The following is a 15,024-nucleotide window of genomic DNA, read 5'->3' on the forward strand; positions in this document are numbered from 1 at the left end:
CATCTCTACCGATTTTTTTTTTTTTTTTTCCCCCCCCACTACTTCAGAAATATGTAATACAGTGGAGGGTTACAAAGACAAGTTACTGCACATATGGGGCTTTATATTAAAGACTGAGGGAAGGAAAATAGAGTAATGCTCACTCCCACCCTCAGGCCAGGACAAGCATTTAACTTCCTGGATGATGAGGAGAGGAAGATTGTTGTTGGGTTTTGTTGCAAGCCCACAGGACAATTCCTGTGTTGAGTGGCCTCTTGCTGCTGTTTTTGACGGTCACGCACAGTGGACATGGTAATTGTTTGCAGACTAAAGAAACTACTACATTGATTACAGTTAATTTTATGTGTGGAAGGTTTGCTTCTGCAGCCAAAAGTCCTAAGTATTTTATTTTTTAAAGATAAGAACACTAGATTTACAGAAGCTGATGAAAGGGAATGTTCATGCTGCCTACTTTAGGCATTTAAGAGATGCCCAACTTGAAATGACTGAGCCAAGAAGAATAGTTTCTTATAAAGCTGGGGAACAGGTAGATAAATCATCTGCAACTGAGGTTGCTTGGATTCCCTCTTACATGCATTTATTTCCAGTTTACTGGAGGCAGATAGATGACTTCTGGCACCTGCTAGAGGCTATTTCTAATACAATTTTTGTGTGGAACTCTAGTCTTATATGCTGCTTATACAGGATGGGCAGGCACAAAATCACTTTACAGAATGCACAAGGAACAGTCTTCATCCTGAAAGCTTTTACATGGACTCTGAGTCCTCAACATATCTTTTGGAATGACAAGCATTTTCCTTGCAACAAGAACAGCAGGATTTTTGAAGTGTTGGCTTTCTTGTCAAAATAATGTTTAAGCAGCAGGGCAACCATTTGGGGTGTAAACTCATTTAGAATGAGTAAAAATTTACAAAAAGATGCTAAACATGTTCTTAAATTCACACACTGCTCCTGGAGCAGTTTTGCTGCTGTTTCACTGGGTTCAAGTCATGATTCAGTTCCCAAAGATGTGAGATTTTTTTTTTTATCTCTGAACTGTTCTTGAAAATTGCCTAGAGCTCCTTATAAACAAAGACATGGACATAATTGCCTTCCAGAATTATACTAAAGAGATATGTCAGGATCTTCATTTGCCTGTATTTGATAATCTCCTTGAATTAAGTTTAAAATTCACAAATTTTGTACTTTGTACTTCACTGAAACAAAGATTCCTGAGAGTGAATTATTTTATTAAGAAATTTTCTTCCTTATGAGTTTTTTAATTAAAAAAAGGAACAAAATGAGATTTTTTGTTTCATCTCATTTATTCCTAAAATGAACTTCTTAATCGATTGTTTTGTTCTACTTGTTTATTTCAAGTTTTCAGATGTAGATATTAACTTTAAAATAATTCACTATAACTTTTTGTTCTAGGAGTGCTTCCAGCCATACTACAGAGAGACAGATATCCCATGATCTGGCTGCTGTTGGCAGAAAAAATGAGAATTTTCATCCCGTGTTTGAGCACATGGAATCTGTAAAACAAAATGTTGAAAAGGACCCATCAAAAGAATTTACTCAGGAAATAATCACAATTATTCATCAAGTTAAAGGTGGCTGTAATATTTGGAGTATATGTATGTGTTTATGTATATATGATTATTAAACCGAAATCTGATGTTTTGGATATGATGTCCTTGTAAGTTCAGGCATTTGCCTTTGGCTTCATTCTGCTGTGTAAGGAAAATGTAGGTTGAGGATTTAAAGTAGCTGGGTGGAGAATGGCTGTAAGAAGGTCTCAGACCTTAACTGAGGCATTATTGTAGAGTGTTAGGGTCAAAAAGATTTTATACTAGTACATGAGAGTAACCTGCTGATTTAGGAAACAAGAAAAAAAAAAGTTTTGCTGTGGCCACAATTTTCTAGTTATATGTGGTTTCTTTAATTTTTCAGATTAGTGTTCAGATTGCTGCATGGTGTTCAGTGTTGAATGTTATAGATTGTAGTAATTTGAGTAGTACCATCATAGAGCTGCTGATTAGTTAACTTTCTACTGAGTTTAATCTTACTAAATAAGAATGTCTAAGTAGGGCTGGCCTGATCTTTCATTTGTGAATGTTTAACTGAAAGCGGAAATAGTTTGAAATTTCATTTCACTAAGGTTGTCATGGTATCCTTAAGAATTAATCTTTTAAAAGATAGATTTTCCCACTGTGCATTTCAAATACAACAAATAACATTCTTGTATTTAATATCTATTCGCAGCAAATTATTTTGCATCTTCTGACATAACTCTACATGAACGATTCTCAAAAATTCAGGATAAACCAAGTACAAATACGAATGAAGTGAAAATACATTCGGATCCAGAAATTCACAGGTAATGATTGAACTTTTTGTCTTAATTTATTTACATTAAGTAATTAATCTTCAGCAGACTTTACACAATGTGAAGTGTTTCTATTCACTGACTAACCCACCTGCCCATATTCTTTAAAGCATTCTGTAGTTGGTCAGTAATGCTTTTGCTTTTATAGCGATGGCATTCTTTTATGTAATATTTTTGTGTTCCAGGAGAATTGACATGTCTCTAGCAGAACTTCAGAACAAACGAACTGTGCCATCTGAATCTCCACAGGTATCTTGATAGCTTAACTTTTTTGGCAAACAGTAAGTTAAAATGTTATACATGTAAACAACATTTTTATTGGTACATAATTTTTACATGCTTTGAAGACCACCAGTAATTCTGAGTGTTTTGAGAAAAATGCACACCTGAGCATGTTTACATATGTCACAGTGGTGCAAGTACAGTGTGTTCACTGATGAGTAAAATGCAGATGTGTTCTCCAGAGTAGCTGGAGTGTGGCTATTCCTGCTGCTTGAACTGCTGTCTGATTTTAAACAGTGTAAATACTAAGTCTGTGACTGACATGTGGTTCTTGCTTTCCCTTTAAGATTACAAAAAGCCTTAATGTTTCTTCTACCCTACTGTTAGAATGACCCAACATCCACAGAGTTCCTCAGAATGCTGTTTTATCCCATGCTTTCATCTAGGGTCATAAGATTTTCTGTCTTCATCTTTCAAGCTGTGCCTGCTGTGATTTAGTTACCATTTCTCTTCTGTAGTACGAGTGTGTGGACATTCAGCTTAATTCAGGATAGTAAAACTTCTTAAGATTTACTGAAATTTATGTGAATATTTATGCCTTGGAAACTCCATGCAGAATTCCAGTGCTCCATTCACTGTTGCTTGGAAACTTGTAAAAAGGCAGATATAGCGCAAGAAAGGGTAATTGTTTAGGAATAGCTGTTAGTGTTTTAGACTTTGGATCCCTGGGTTGATGTGGATCCTGTGTGCAGACAGTTGATCTGTGTTAACAAAGTTATGTACGGGGTGCTGCCCCTGAGGGACAGAATCAGGTCGGTTTTTAGTTCATACCAGCTAACTTGGCCTCAACCTTTCCTTTTAACTAGAACGTTGTAAGAGTGTTAGAAGATCCAAATGATCTACGGTATGACATAGAAAGGAGAAGAAAAGAGAGATTGAAGAATGAAGATGAGAGAGTCTTTCATGTAGATGGTGTAACTCCAAGGTAATTAGCAACTAATTTTGTTGGCTCAAGCCTGTAGTTCCCTTATGTGTTCATTTTTGAACCCTTACACGGTTATGTTCACCCTTTGTGATTCTTTTCCGTAGTTTGGCCTTAAAAAGTTTGAGTGGGACTGAAATTCAACGGACATACATTACAAACTACTCTGTAATGAAGTGTTACCTTGAAAGGTGTTAAACTGCATTGAGGAAAAAAGGAAAAGCAAGCCCAAACTGTAGCACTAAATGGGAAGAGGGGAGGAAATTAAAGATGGTTAGCTATTTTTAAACTCCTTGATGTGCCATATAGCAACATTCTCCTGGTATTTTGTATTTTCATAAAAGCATTCTAGGATGAATACATTATTGTGTTGCCCTGGTGGAATGTGGAATATCAACAAATAATTGGAATTTTTCTGATTCCTGGAGAATTTGAACAGTTGGAATTCTGGAATAGCATTTAACTGCTATGAATGCCTCCATCAGCTTTGTTAAAGCTGTTTGCCCCAGAGGTGTTTGCTAACCTCAGTCATCTGTTCCACTTCTGATATTGAGAGATTTGATTGGAGAAAGGGACTTGTGTTAGCAGAAATGTTGATTAAAGCATTGCCACAATAATAAAATGTATCCACACTGTAGTCATGACTTGCAGATTGCTTTTAATGTGCTACTCTTTGTTAATTTTAAATGCAGTCTATAATGGCAACTAATGGCAATACACACATTTGGAAAAACTGACTTGTGAAGGTGCAGAAGTAATTTCTTGTATTTGAGATTCTTTAGACAAAAAAAGTTAAGGTTAGCAAGTGAAGGAAAAAAAATCTCTGGACTTGTTTTCATGTAGCCTTTTACGTACCTGGGGCTCTATCTTTAGTGTCTGTTTGGCCTAATTTTCTGGGAAGGCTTTTTTTTTTCTCCTCTTTTTTGTCACTTCCACGGTTACTGTCCTGCTTATCTTTTGTCTATGTGCTCAAAGCAGTGCACATTTCTCTACTAAGTGTGGCTGTTCTGGAGTTTGATGTGAGGAGGGTTATGCTGTCAGGGTAATGTAGGCTGAGGGCAGTAATGGCATCATAGAATTTTCCTGAGCTTGAGGGGGTTTAACAGTTCATATGAGACACTGATGAAGCCTATAAGTTTGTGCAGTGTGCCTCTATTTTTTCCTTATTAATTTATTTTCCAGCTAGGTAAACTATTTTTTTTGTTTCATAAAATATGGGTTTTGATTGCTGGGGTTACTTTTCATGGTAAATGTTTTATTTAGACACTTAGAGATGCGTCTGTACTAGTAATATGCTCAGTAAAAAAGGAAAAAAACAGAACAACGAAATGCCATAAAAACAAGCAAGCAAAAGTTCAAATCCAGAGTAAGCTACTTGCTGAGGATGAAACGAGTATGTAGCAATTTATCTGAGCTTATATCGTATTGGGGATGTCATGAAACGGCAAGTTCTCTACAACTTTACAACTCTAGTGTGTGAAGATGCTGAAGTGCAAAAAGCGTTTCCACCAGTGGAGGGCAGCAGTGACCCGCCGAGAGGGCTGGGCCAGGGGAAACCTGACTTTCATAGCCAGAATTTCAGGAAGCAGAGCATCTCTGCTAATTTGTCATTGCATAAAAGAATACACATTGCTATATAATTCTGTGAAATTTGAGCCTAGACTAGTAATTTGTTGAATGTCCTAGGAAAAAAAATTACTTAAAAACTGCCACTCTACCTTTGTGATACAGTTGCCAGAATAAGCTAATTTAAAATACAGGGTGTTGACATGCCATGGCTTAACATGTTTACTGTTCTTTCCCTTTCCCTCTCTCTCTCATACTCATCAGGAACCAGCAAAGCTGCGGTCTTTCAAAGTTACAAACCTCTCAACTTGATGGCTTCCAAAAGCCTATGAGGTTCATTAAGCCAGCTTTCAGGAAATTTATTGGGAGACCTCATCTGGTAAGTCTAAATATAGAAATAGTAGCTTCTGCACTGTTGATGTATAATTCATTTTTTTTTTTTTGCTGAATTGTCTGTGCTGATGTAAATTTAACAACCTCTGTCTTACCCTTTTAAATTTCAAGTGAGGCTTCATTATCTTCCATCTGTGCTCAACAATAAAAATACTCATAATTTCACAGCCCTAGTACAAGAGTACTTCCTCAGGTATTTGTTGGAGCAGAAATTAATACAAGTGAGCTAAAAGCACTTTGCTACCACTGTGTTTCTTTCTGTAAAAGAAATATGTATCTAGTATCACATTTCTTCCACATAATGGTGTAATATGTGCATGGTAAAATAGAAAGCCTTGTTATGGAGCAGGTAATCTGAGGTAATATTGGATAGCTTGAGAAAAAGAGTACTCTATTGCATTCTAGTTGTCAGTGGTTGGAAGGGAAGGTCTGAATCTTGTGTAGGTGGTATTGTTACTGAAACAGTGTTTCTCCTCATTATGACAAAAGTTCTGGAAAGCACTTATTTTAAATAAAAATGAGGAGCAAATCACATAATGAGAAGTGTCTGAAATAATGTTCCTGAGGATGGAATGTTAAAGAATGGAATATCTTATATTCGTTGATATTGCATATATGAAACCTAGTTTTGGACAATTAGTCTTTCTTAGGCTATCTTTCTGTGGTGTACTTTAATACTGAAATGGTCAAGACAGTTCTGTTAGGTTCAGTAGAAATAAACTTGTCTGTTTTGGAAAATTCCTTCTAAATAAATGTAGTAATTTCCAATTGTTTGTGCTTGTCTAACTTGGGGAACTGGTGAGACTAGAAAAGCTTTATTAATGTGTGCAGTATAATTCTAAAACACTTTCTTTCTTTCTGATGGCTGCAAAATAAAGAGGAGATTAACAGACATTGTCATTCTTTATACACTGTAACTAATACCGTATGGACAGGGTTCCAGAAGCCCATGAAGCTTTTCTGAAATCCATCAAAAGTAGCTTTTATGTAATCAATTCTGGAAAGTAGCTGTCTTGCAGATACAACAGTGGCTCTTTCAGTGTAAAGGAAAGCAAGTTTTTAATGGTAAAAAAATATTACTTACTCCAGACTAAGATTAAAGCTTCCCAACAGAAGTAGTAACTGCTCATTAAGTAATTGTATTGGGTCTGACTGAGATGGAGTTAATTCTCCCCTCAGCAGCCCTCACAGTGCTGTGGTTTGCATTGGTAACCAGGAGGGTGTTGGTAACACAGCAGAGTTTTGGTTACTGGTGGGCAGTGCTCCACAACATCGAGAGTGCCTCTCCCACATCCCCCCTCACCCACTAGGCTGGGGGTGGGCAAGATCTTGTGGACATAGGCCAGGACAGCTAACCCAAACTGACCATATGACATCTGCTCAGCAATACAAGCTCAGAGAAAGGAAGGATATATGGGGAGGAATTGATTATTATGACGTTTGTCCTGTGGAGCAACCACTGTGGGTACTGAAGTCCTACTTCCTGGGAAGTGGATGGATGTTGCCTGCTGATGGGAAGTAGAGAATAAATCTATTGTTTCCCTTTGCTTCTACTTGCAGTCTTTGCTTTTGCTGTATTGAACTGCCTTCTTGACCCATGAATTTCTTAAAAATTTTTTTTTTTCTCTTTCCCTACCCTGCTGAGGAGGGGAATGATAGAGCTGCTTGGTGGGCATGTGGCATCACAACAAAATCAACCCTCCAGAGTAATACAGTATTGCAATAAAAAGGAGGTTAGTTTGAAATAGACAATGAGTTATTGTTAAATGTGCTGAATATTCAGGAAGATTGCATTTTCTTATTTAATAGTGAACTGCAAAAATGCAGTCTTTAGGAAGTCCTGCACTGCAGTAAGGAGTTGTTCCCTTTGGAACAACAGTAGCTGTGTAAGCATGGCCATTACAAATGCAAGGCATCCTAAAGATGAAATGACTCTTCATGGTCATGCAGAGGCTGGTTTGCAGACAAGTGGGAAAATAAAAAATTTTAGTTCTCAAAAGGTGACATTTGTGATGTTAATATTCAGTAATTGGGGATTGACCTTAAACTTAAAAAGAACTTACGCCTTGAAGGTACAATTGTCTAACCTTTATTGTAAAAAGTGCCCATCTAGCCTTGTACTCTACTGACAAAAGGAGGATAGCTAAAGAGGGAAGTAGAAAATCAGAACAAATATATTTTATTTTTTTTTTAATTTAAAACCTCTGGTTTAGGAAGTTTCTGAGAAGTAGGTTGCTGTATCTTTGCATCAAGTTATTTTAATGTTTGTGTTTCCGCGAGTGTACTTTAGTCTTCAGGAAGGTGAGAATGGGAAAGGCTGTATCCACAGTTAATTAAAGCAAGCTTTGTTTTAATTCCTAAAGGTTTATTTTTAACTGTAACAGGGAATTTTCTTGAATACTTTTTTTCATCTTGATGAATTCCCAGCTTTAAGGAAGAGTGTACTTCAACTGGGAGCTTCCAGCTTTGTGTTGCGTGGAAAAAACTAATTTGATTTTTGTGGAGTGTCTTCATATTCTTAGAAATAAGAAGGGAGCTGCAAGTTTCCTGACATGGTTTTTCCTCTTTAATTTTTAAGTTTCCATACCTTTTTCTCAGAAAAGCCACTTTGATTACTTTGAACTCACTCCATAAAGTCTTTCTTCCTCTCTTTCTTTGTTCTCTGAATCTCTTCTTGTCAAGGCATTGTAAGAAACCAAATAGTTGAGTTGTAGATAATAATGTAGTCTAAAACAGCAAAGAAAAAAAATAAAGCTTAATTCTGGTTAAAAGTTAACTTGGATTCTGACACCATTCTATTATGTTTATACACACACACCCCCCACACCTTCAATTAGTAACAGTGTTCCTGGAGAGTTTTGGTAGTTTACTAGTGAAAAAAAGTTCTGTGAACAGCAAAATATGCATTTGCATTTATTAGATGTTAGAATATATTAAATATTTCAGGACAATTCTCAAGTTCTTTTTAAAGTATATTTGAAGCTGTTAAAATTTCCTTTGAGAAAATGGAGTTCAACAGCATTGGAATGCGTCTGTGATTACTCAAGAAGGGAACATAAACAAAAAAAATAATTTGATTGATAAGGGTTCATCAGTAAGTCTGTTCTGTCTGCATTAAGTGACTTTAATGTAGTACGTGCCAGTATATGCCAATGATTCTGTAAATATTTATGATCCTATGCAATGATGGAAGAGAATGACATCCTCTGGAGGTAGCTGTCATAGGGAAAGTTGGAAAAGGGCCAAAATGCACAGGTAGGTCAGTGGCTGGAGTGCTCTGTTTTAGGCAGCCATGGCTGTTTGATTGCAGCTGTTCAGGGTGTTGACATAACAACTTCAATACCAATTGTCTGTGTGACTTGCTTTTGAAATTGTCTGTGTTTGTGGTGGGCAAGCAATCCTCAGATGCTCTCCTGAAACATAGAGTTAAAATTAGAATTTTCTAAGTACCAGTGTAACATGCTGCACAATTGTTTGGTTGCTGTGGAGGTGTGCACACTAACACCGTGTGCCTCTGCCATCCCTTCAGCCAGCCTGCACTGCAGGCCCCTTGCTCCTGGTACTCTGTTCCTTTCAAGGTGTCATTGTGTCAAATGCTACAAGACTGGAAATGTTGCAATATTTGTTAGGATAACCTGAACGTTTTTTATTTTTCTCTTGAATAATTTAGTAACCTTAACCTATAACTCTGTTTCTCTACTAGAATTCTTACTATTCTTCAAAACCAAGTGATACTTACCCTCACAGACGAATTAGAGGACACCTTGAAAATGCAGGACCCATCAGAAGGCACTTTAAGGTACAGATCAGCTTTTATCAGTTGCTTGTACATAAAATGGTGATTGAACCTGTTGAGTTTAGTAACAGGACACACACTTTTGAAAGTATTAAATGCCATGCAACATAGTGTCATCACAGCTGAATTGTTTCCATTGTTCCAATGGGAGGCTTAGCTTTTAGTAGGTAAGAGGGCTGGCAGTGGATTGAGCAGTTGTCCAGTATTGTGTCCGTGCAGTTGAAATAAATAAGTTAACTGCAAAGTTGAGAAGGAGAACTGCAGAAATTGGACAGTGACTAGAAAGCTCATCTATCCAAAAAACCAAGCTGCTCAGCTGTCTTTCCTACACATGACGGAAGCCCAGACTATTTCCAAAGACTGGGAGACATGAGTTATATTACTTTCAGAATTGTATTACTAAACTTTTCAAACAGGGATTTCTGGGGAACTCATCTTTTGTGAGTACCTTGTGTACTGCTAACTGTGCATAAAAAAGATTGAAAGAAGTGAAGTTTTATTCTCAGGGCCTTAAGATGTTACAGGGATGGGCAACTACTTTCTGGGGTAGTGCAACGGCTTTCTAATGCCTTTTGATTGCAAAATGTGTCCTGGGTTCAGCAGAAAAACAAAGCACTTTCTTCCTTTTCTCCTAACAGTGAAATGCTATGTATGGGTCCAGTTAGAGCTGTTTATGTGAGAAGTATTAATCAAATCTAGAGCAACTTACACTAATTTTCTACCTTAAAATTACTCCTACTTTTTTAACAGGTGTGTTTTCGGGAGTAAAATAATACACAGAATAGGTAGTCATCTTTCCTGTTTTGCAGATAGTGAAGTTGAAGTAAAATTTTAATGGCTAAGTAACTGTAATTTTTGGATGAAACTTTGAAAGGAGAGGGGGAGTGTTGGTGTGTGTTGTGTATGGGGTTTTTTTGATTTCCTCCTTTCCCCCTTCTTCCCCTCCTCCCCAGCTAAACACAAGAACTGTTGGATAAAAAGGCTTTTGGCTCCGCCGTTTACGTGTGCATTGCCAGTCAATCTCAGATAGCTAAGCTAATACTAGCAAAAAAGGCTGTCTTTATTCTCTTGGAGAAAAATCTTTTTCCAAGCTGAAGTTAGCAAGTGTCAGCCTGATGTAACTATTTTAACAAGTAAGGACATCATAGCCTCTTGATCAGTATTCCATGTTGTCAGCCTCCAGGTGATGGAAGAGTCTTTAGCACTGGCTGCCAGATCTCTGAGGCAGTGTTGATAGTGGATGTTCCCTTCATTTACCTCAATTCTGCTGGAGACTGGACAAGCATGAAACTGTCCATTTCAGTTGTCATCTCACAGATTATATGAATATTGTTGTATCCAATGATCTGTCCCATGGAGTTTTGATATTTGTAGGGAAAATAGCATATGCACTCGTATTGCAGTTTGCATATTTGTATAGCACTTTTATCACTGCCATGGAAACAGCAATGCTGATTTCACTTAATTTCATCAACTTTTTTTTACATTTAATTTCCTCCTGTGTAAAAGGGCTTTTCCTTCTCATGCTGTTGGTGAAATTAAGGTGATTTGACTATCTTCTGTACTCAGGACTTTCTTGGCTGATTTTTTAAAAAAAACCCAACAACATACAAACAAAACCCCACCAAAAAAACACATGGAGAGAATCCTGTTCTCTGCCACCGCAACCCCTTCCCAAAAAATCACCCCCCATTTTTTCTTGATAAATATATAATGGGGGCATTTAAACTTAGTAAGCAAAAAATGGGGGTTACTTGGAGTATTTTTTGAAAAAACATAAGGTCTTTTCCCACTTTTTGGGAAAAGACAAAAACTGCTGTTCTGAAATATAAAGGATCTGGAGAAGTTTTACAAAATTTAAAAGGTCTTTTTTGTAATGACATTTTACAATGAATCACTAAGCCAGGCTTTGAGTACGGGCACAGTGATCTTTAAAACTAAACTGCCTTCACTTTTTAAACGCAGTGCAGTGTATTAATGGCTGTGGTGGGTTCACCCCTGCTAGCAGCTAAGCACCACACAGCTGCTGCCCACTCTCCCCTCAGCTCCCTTCCTCTCCCAACAGTATGCGAGAGAGAATATGGAGAACAAAAGTGAGACAACTCATGTTGAGATAAAAACAGTTCAACAAGTGAAGAAAAGAGGAAGAAAAAAGTGATGCAAAGGCACTCACCACCTCTCACGAGGTGACTGATACCCAGCTGGTCCCCAAGCAATGGCTGCCTGCTCCAAAACCACCTTCCCTCAGTTTCTGTTGCCAGAGAGGCAGCAGGAGGTCACCTGGCATGTGACATCCCTGTGCTCAGCTTGGGCCAGCTGTCCTGGCTCTGCCCTTCCCAGCTTCTTCCCTGGTGTACTTGCCGAGGGGCAGAGTGGGGGAAGAAGAGGTGGTGTTGGTGCTGTGCAAGTACTGCTGGGCAATAACCAAAACACTGGTGTGCTCCCAGTGCAGTTTTAGTCACAAACACAAAACACAGCACCATGCAAGCTGCTGTGAAGAAAACTAACTCCATCCCAGCCAGACTCAATGCAGTGGTATCTATTTGCTCATATAGCCTATTTTAGAGCCTGAGGCTATTTGTTCATAGGGATTATCATTAGCATTATTTATAAAACAGTCTTTATGTAAAACTAAATGCTACTTTTAGCAGATTTTTTTCTTATTTTTAGACCAGAAGTTACTGATGTTTTCCACCCACTTTAGATTACTTTGTTTTGCTCTAAGCTATGTGTGACTGAGGTACCTGTATATATATCATCTGTTAATTTTGTCTACAGCAGATTCTATTCTACATTAATAATACTGTTATTCCCCTCCCTCCCCACTAAGAAACATGTAGATAGTTGAGTTGAAACATCTAAGCTGTCTGTAATGGAATTTTCAATCTCTTGCAGCTTTTCCCCATCTCTTACTTGTTCTGCTCCTTTGCCTATTGCCATACAAGTGCAGTGGCAGACCACCAAGGCCCCCTTTCTAGCCTCTGAAGTCAAGGAGAACCATAGTAGCTATGGGGGAAAAAGGGAACTTTTAATCTTAACTGTGTTCAGGGTGTTAATCCAGCATTAAAAATGCCCTTCAGTTTTCCCTGTGGTAGGCATATACCCACTTAAAACAGCCAAATGCACATAAATTTTTTATGCCTGCACTTTGATACTCTTCAGGAAAGGCACTGGCATTTAATAGCCTTCTGCAAGTGACCTCCATCAGAGTAACCTTGGAGGAATGATGGGGCCAGCTTCTCAGTTATCTCCTGCAAAGTAGGTGGGTGAAGTGACTTGGGAAATAACAAAACCTCTGTTCTTTCCATGTACAGTCCTTTCTTAGTTGTTCATCAGCCACATAGTGGAAAATGCAGTGGAAAAAACGGGTACTAAAGTTATTGCAACTTCAGAGCATGTGATTTTTCTTGAAGTGATCCTTACTCTGTCAAAAGGAGACCAGTTTTGCCAAAGTAATTATGTCATGCTCAAGAAGGGCTATTTCTGTGATATATTTTTTCTCCTACCCTTCAAAGGTGTTTGTAAAAAGACAAGACTTTATATGGTCAAGAGGTTTCCTCTGATTTTAGCTGAAAAGCCATTGTTTGTTTAAATTTGGATGGGGTGGAGAAACTAAATTTAAAAGATCAAAGTATACATGAATGCTTTATGTCAGGACTGTGCTGGAAAACTTAAAATGGCAGTACTGCAAAACTATGAGAAATTATGACAGTTTTTCTTACTCTAAAGATTTTTACCACCTATTTTGTTGGATGTCTGAGTGCTTAGTAATAAAAATCTTTTTCTAGCTTTAGCTGCTGTGGTCAGTGTTGATCTTGCTTCTCTCTGTGTATTTATAATGCCATTCACTGTTAAGTCTTTTGCTGTCTCTGTGGCCTCCACTCCTAGTCTCATGCTAGGTTAGTTTACAGTATTCAAAGGCATAGAGCAATGTTTGTATGTACGTTCAGACTGTACAGACCTTAAACTATACGAAAAGTATATATACTAACTTATGTTAGTGTGACTCTTTAGACTCAACACCTGTGCCCACTGCAAGCTTGGCATCACTGAATTTGTTCATGGCAATGAGGTGTTGTCTGAAAGTTTTTTGTTGATGGAGTGTGCTTCTCCTTAAAGGTTGAAAAAAAAAAAAATGTTTAAAGGCTGTACAATACATTTGCTTTTTTCCTAAGAGGAAGATAATTTAGATGTTTTAAACAGTAATTGCAGCAGGTCTTCGAGCCAACTGGTAGCTAATGGTCTGAGGAATAATAAATGGAAGTAAAGGAACGGGGTGTGCACTTCCAAATGCACACTTCTGTTGCTGGGTGCTGTAAGTTTTACATGTGTATAACTGTAAAATGAACTTCTGAGTTTTGGTGCCCTCATTTTGCACATTTTTTTTCCTCCCTTCCCCCAGAGCAACTCTGCAGATGGCCGTTTGCAATCCCATTATAAATCAGGCTTAGTACAGAAGGGTTTATATATTCAGGCTAAGTACCAGCGGTTACGTTCTGTTGGTGTGAGGGGATTTACCACTAATAAATTCAGAGATGGATTTTTGAGGAAAGAAAAGGTAAGTTGGATTAATTTATTGTTTTTACTAAGCCATTTATAAAATATGCATATTCATATGATCCATTTCAGTTTTTAAATCCTCATGGAATAACTTGGATAGGATTTTCTGGAATATTGGCTCTTTGTACTTTACAGGCAACCTTGATTGTGTACTCCTGTTTCTTCCATGTTTATTCTATGGAAACTTGCTGAAACTTGCTTTGGGTAACTGCAAATCAGAGGTGGTCTCTGAGATTCTGTGGTTGCCCCTGTTTCAGTATTCTTTTCTTGAACTCAGTTGATTTCTCTTCCTACTGACAGGACAAGAAAGTGGCCTTCTGTGGAAAAAAAAATACTCTGTCCTCTTAAGCTATGGTTTTAAATCGAAGTGAAGGGCATTAATTTTTTTAATACATCTGTGTGCTTCCCCTCTTTGTTATGTTACCTTAAATTAAGCATGTGCTTTAAAGTGTGCACCAGTGTGCCACTCTGAATAAAACATCCTACACTATATAATGTCTCTGTAAAATGGTTTGATAAGCCTAAACTGGAATAGGCATATCTGTTTTATGATGCTTTGATTTTCAGTGTGTATGTGACAACAGTAATGTTGAACTGCAGAAGAACTTTTGAACCGTATAAAATGTTACAGCTTTTATGAGGATCAGTAGTTAAAACATTCTAAATCCTGTATTAGAATTGAACAAATATGATCAAAGTAGTGTGAAGTTACTGGTGACATCAGAGAGTTGGATTAGATGACCCACACAGCCCCTTGCAGTTCTGTGTTCCTGTGTGAATTCTTGTTTTGTAATTCTGTGTCCATACAGCTACAAGTAAATACACTTGCATACGTAAGAATTTGTAGTTGGATTAGAGTTCAGCTCTTAGAGTACAGAGGCACCTTAGAGCACAGGTTCTTACAGCTGTTTTCAAAAAACCTCAAGTTTACAGCTCAGTGGTGGGGGGAAAGCCCCCCAAAAATGTTTAAACACACAGAATAAAAAACAAAACAGAAAGAAAACCAGGCACTTGGGACAAGGTAAATGGGTCACTTATTACTGAAGTATACTGGAAAATGCCTCTTATATTTGCATGGGCCCTGACAAGTATTATCTCTGAAGGCTAAATTGAATTGGAATTAGTTGAAAATAGATA

The 15,024-nt window shown here is 37.6% G+C and overlaps 1 protein-coding gene across 5 annotated transcripts in view; it reads left to right on the forward strand.

The window, feature by feature from the left end:
• The window catches only part of BCLAF3 (BCLAF1 and THRAP3 family member 3), a 32,787-nt gene that overhangs the window by 13,102 nt on the left and 4,661 nt on the right, over positions 1-15,024 (forward strand). For 3 of the 5 annotated variants that reach the window (XM_032681142.1, XM_032681140.1, XM_032681141.1), the window contains exons 6-13: positions 1,414-1,592; positions 2,245-2,359; positions 2,554-2,617; positions 3,457-3,575; positions 5,403-5,517; positions 9,235-9,330; positions 13,730-13,885; positions 14,023-14,379. In XM_032681142.1, the coding sequence (XP_032537033.1) occupies positions 1,414-1,592; positions 2,245-2,359; positions 2,554-2,617; positions 3,457-3,575; positions 5,403-5,517; positions 9,235-9,330; positions 13,730-13,885; positions 14,023-14,079 (901 nt within the window). In that variant the 3' untranslated portion in view covers positions 14,080-14,379. Of the gene's footprint in view, positions 1-1,413; positions 1,593-2,244; positions 2,360-2,553; positions 2,618-3,456; positions 3,576-5,402; positions 5,518-9,234; positions 9,331-13,729; positions 13,886-14,022; positions 14,380-15,024 lie in introns of those variants that run through there. The other 2 variants (XM_032681143.1, XM_032681144.1) reach the window with 1 other exon arrangement.

This window comes from Chiroxiphia lanceolata, chromosome 2, assembly GCF_009829145.1.
Source record: "Chiroxiphia lanceolata isolate bChiLan1 chromosome 2, bChiLan1.pri, whole genome shotgun sequence".
Lineage (NCBI taxonomy): Eukaryota > Metazoa > Chordata > Aves > Passeriformes > Pipridae > Chiroxiphia > Chiroxiphia lanceolata.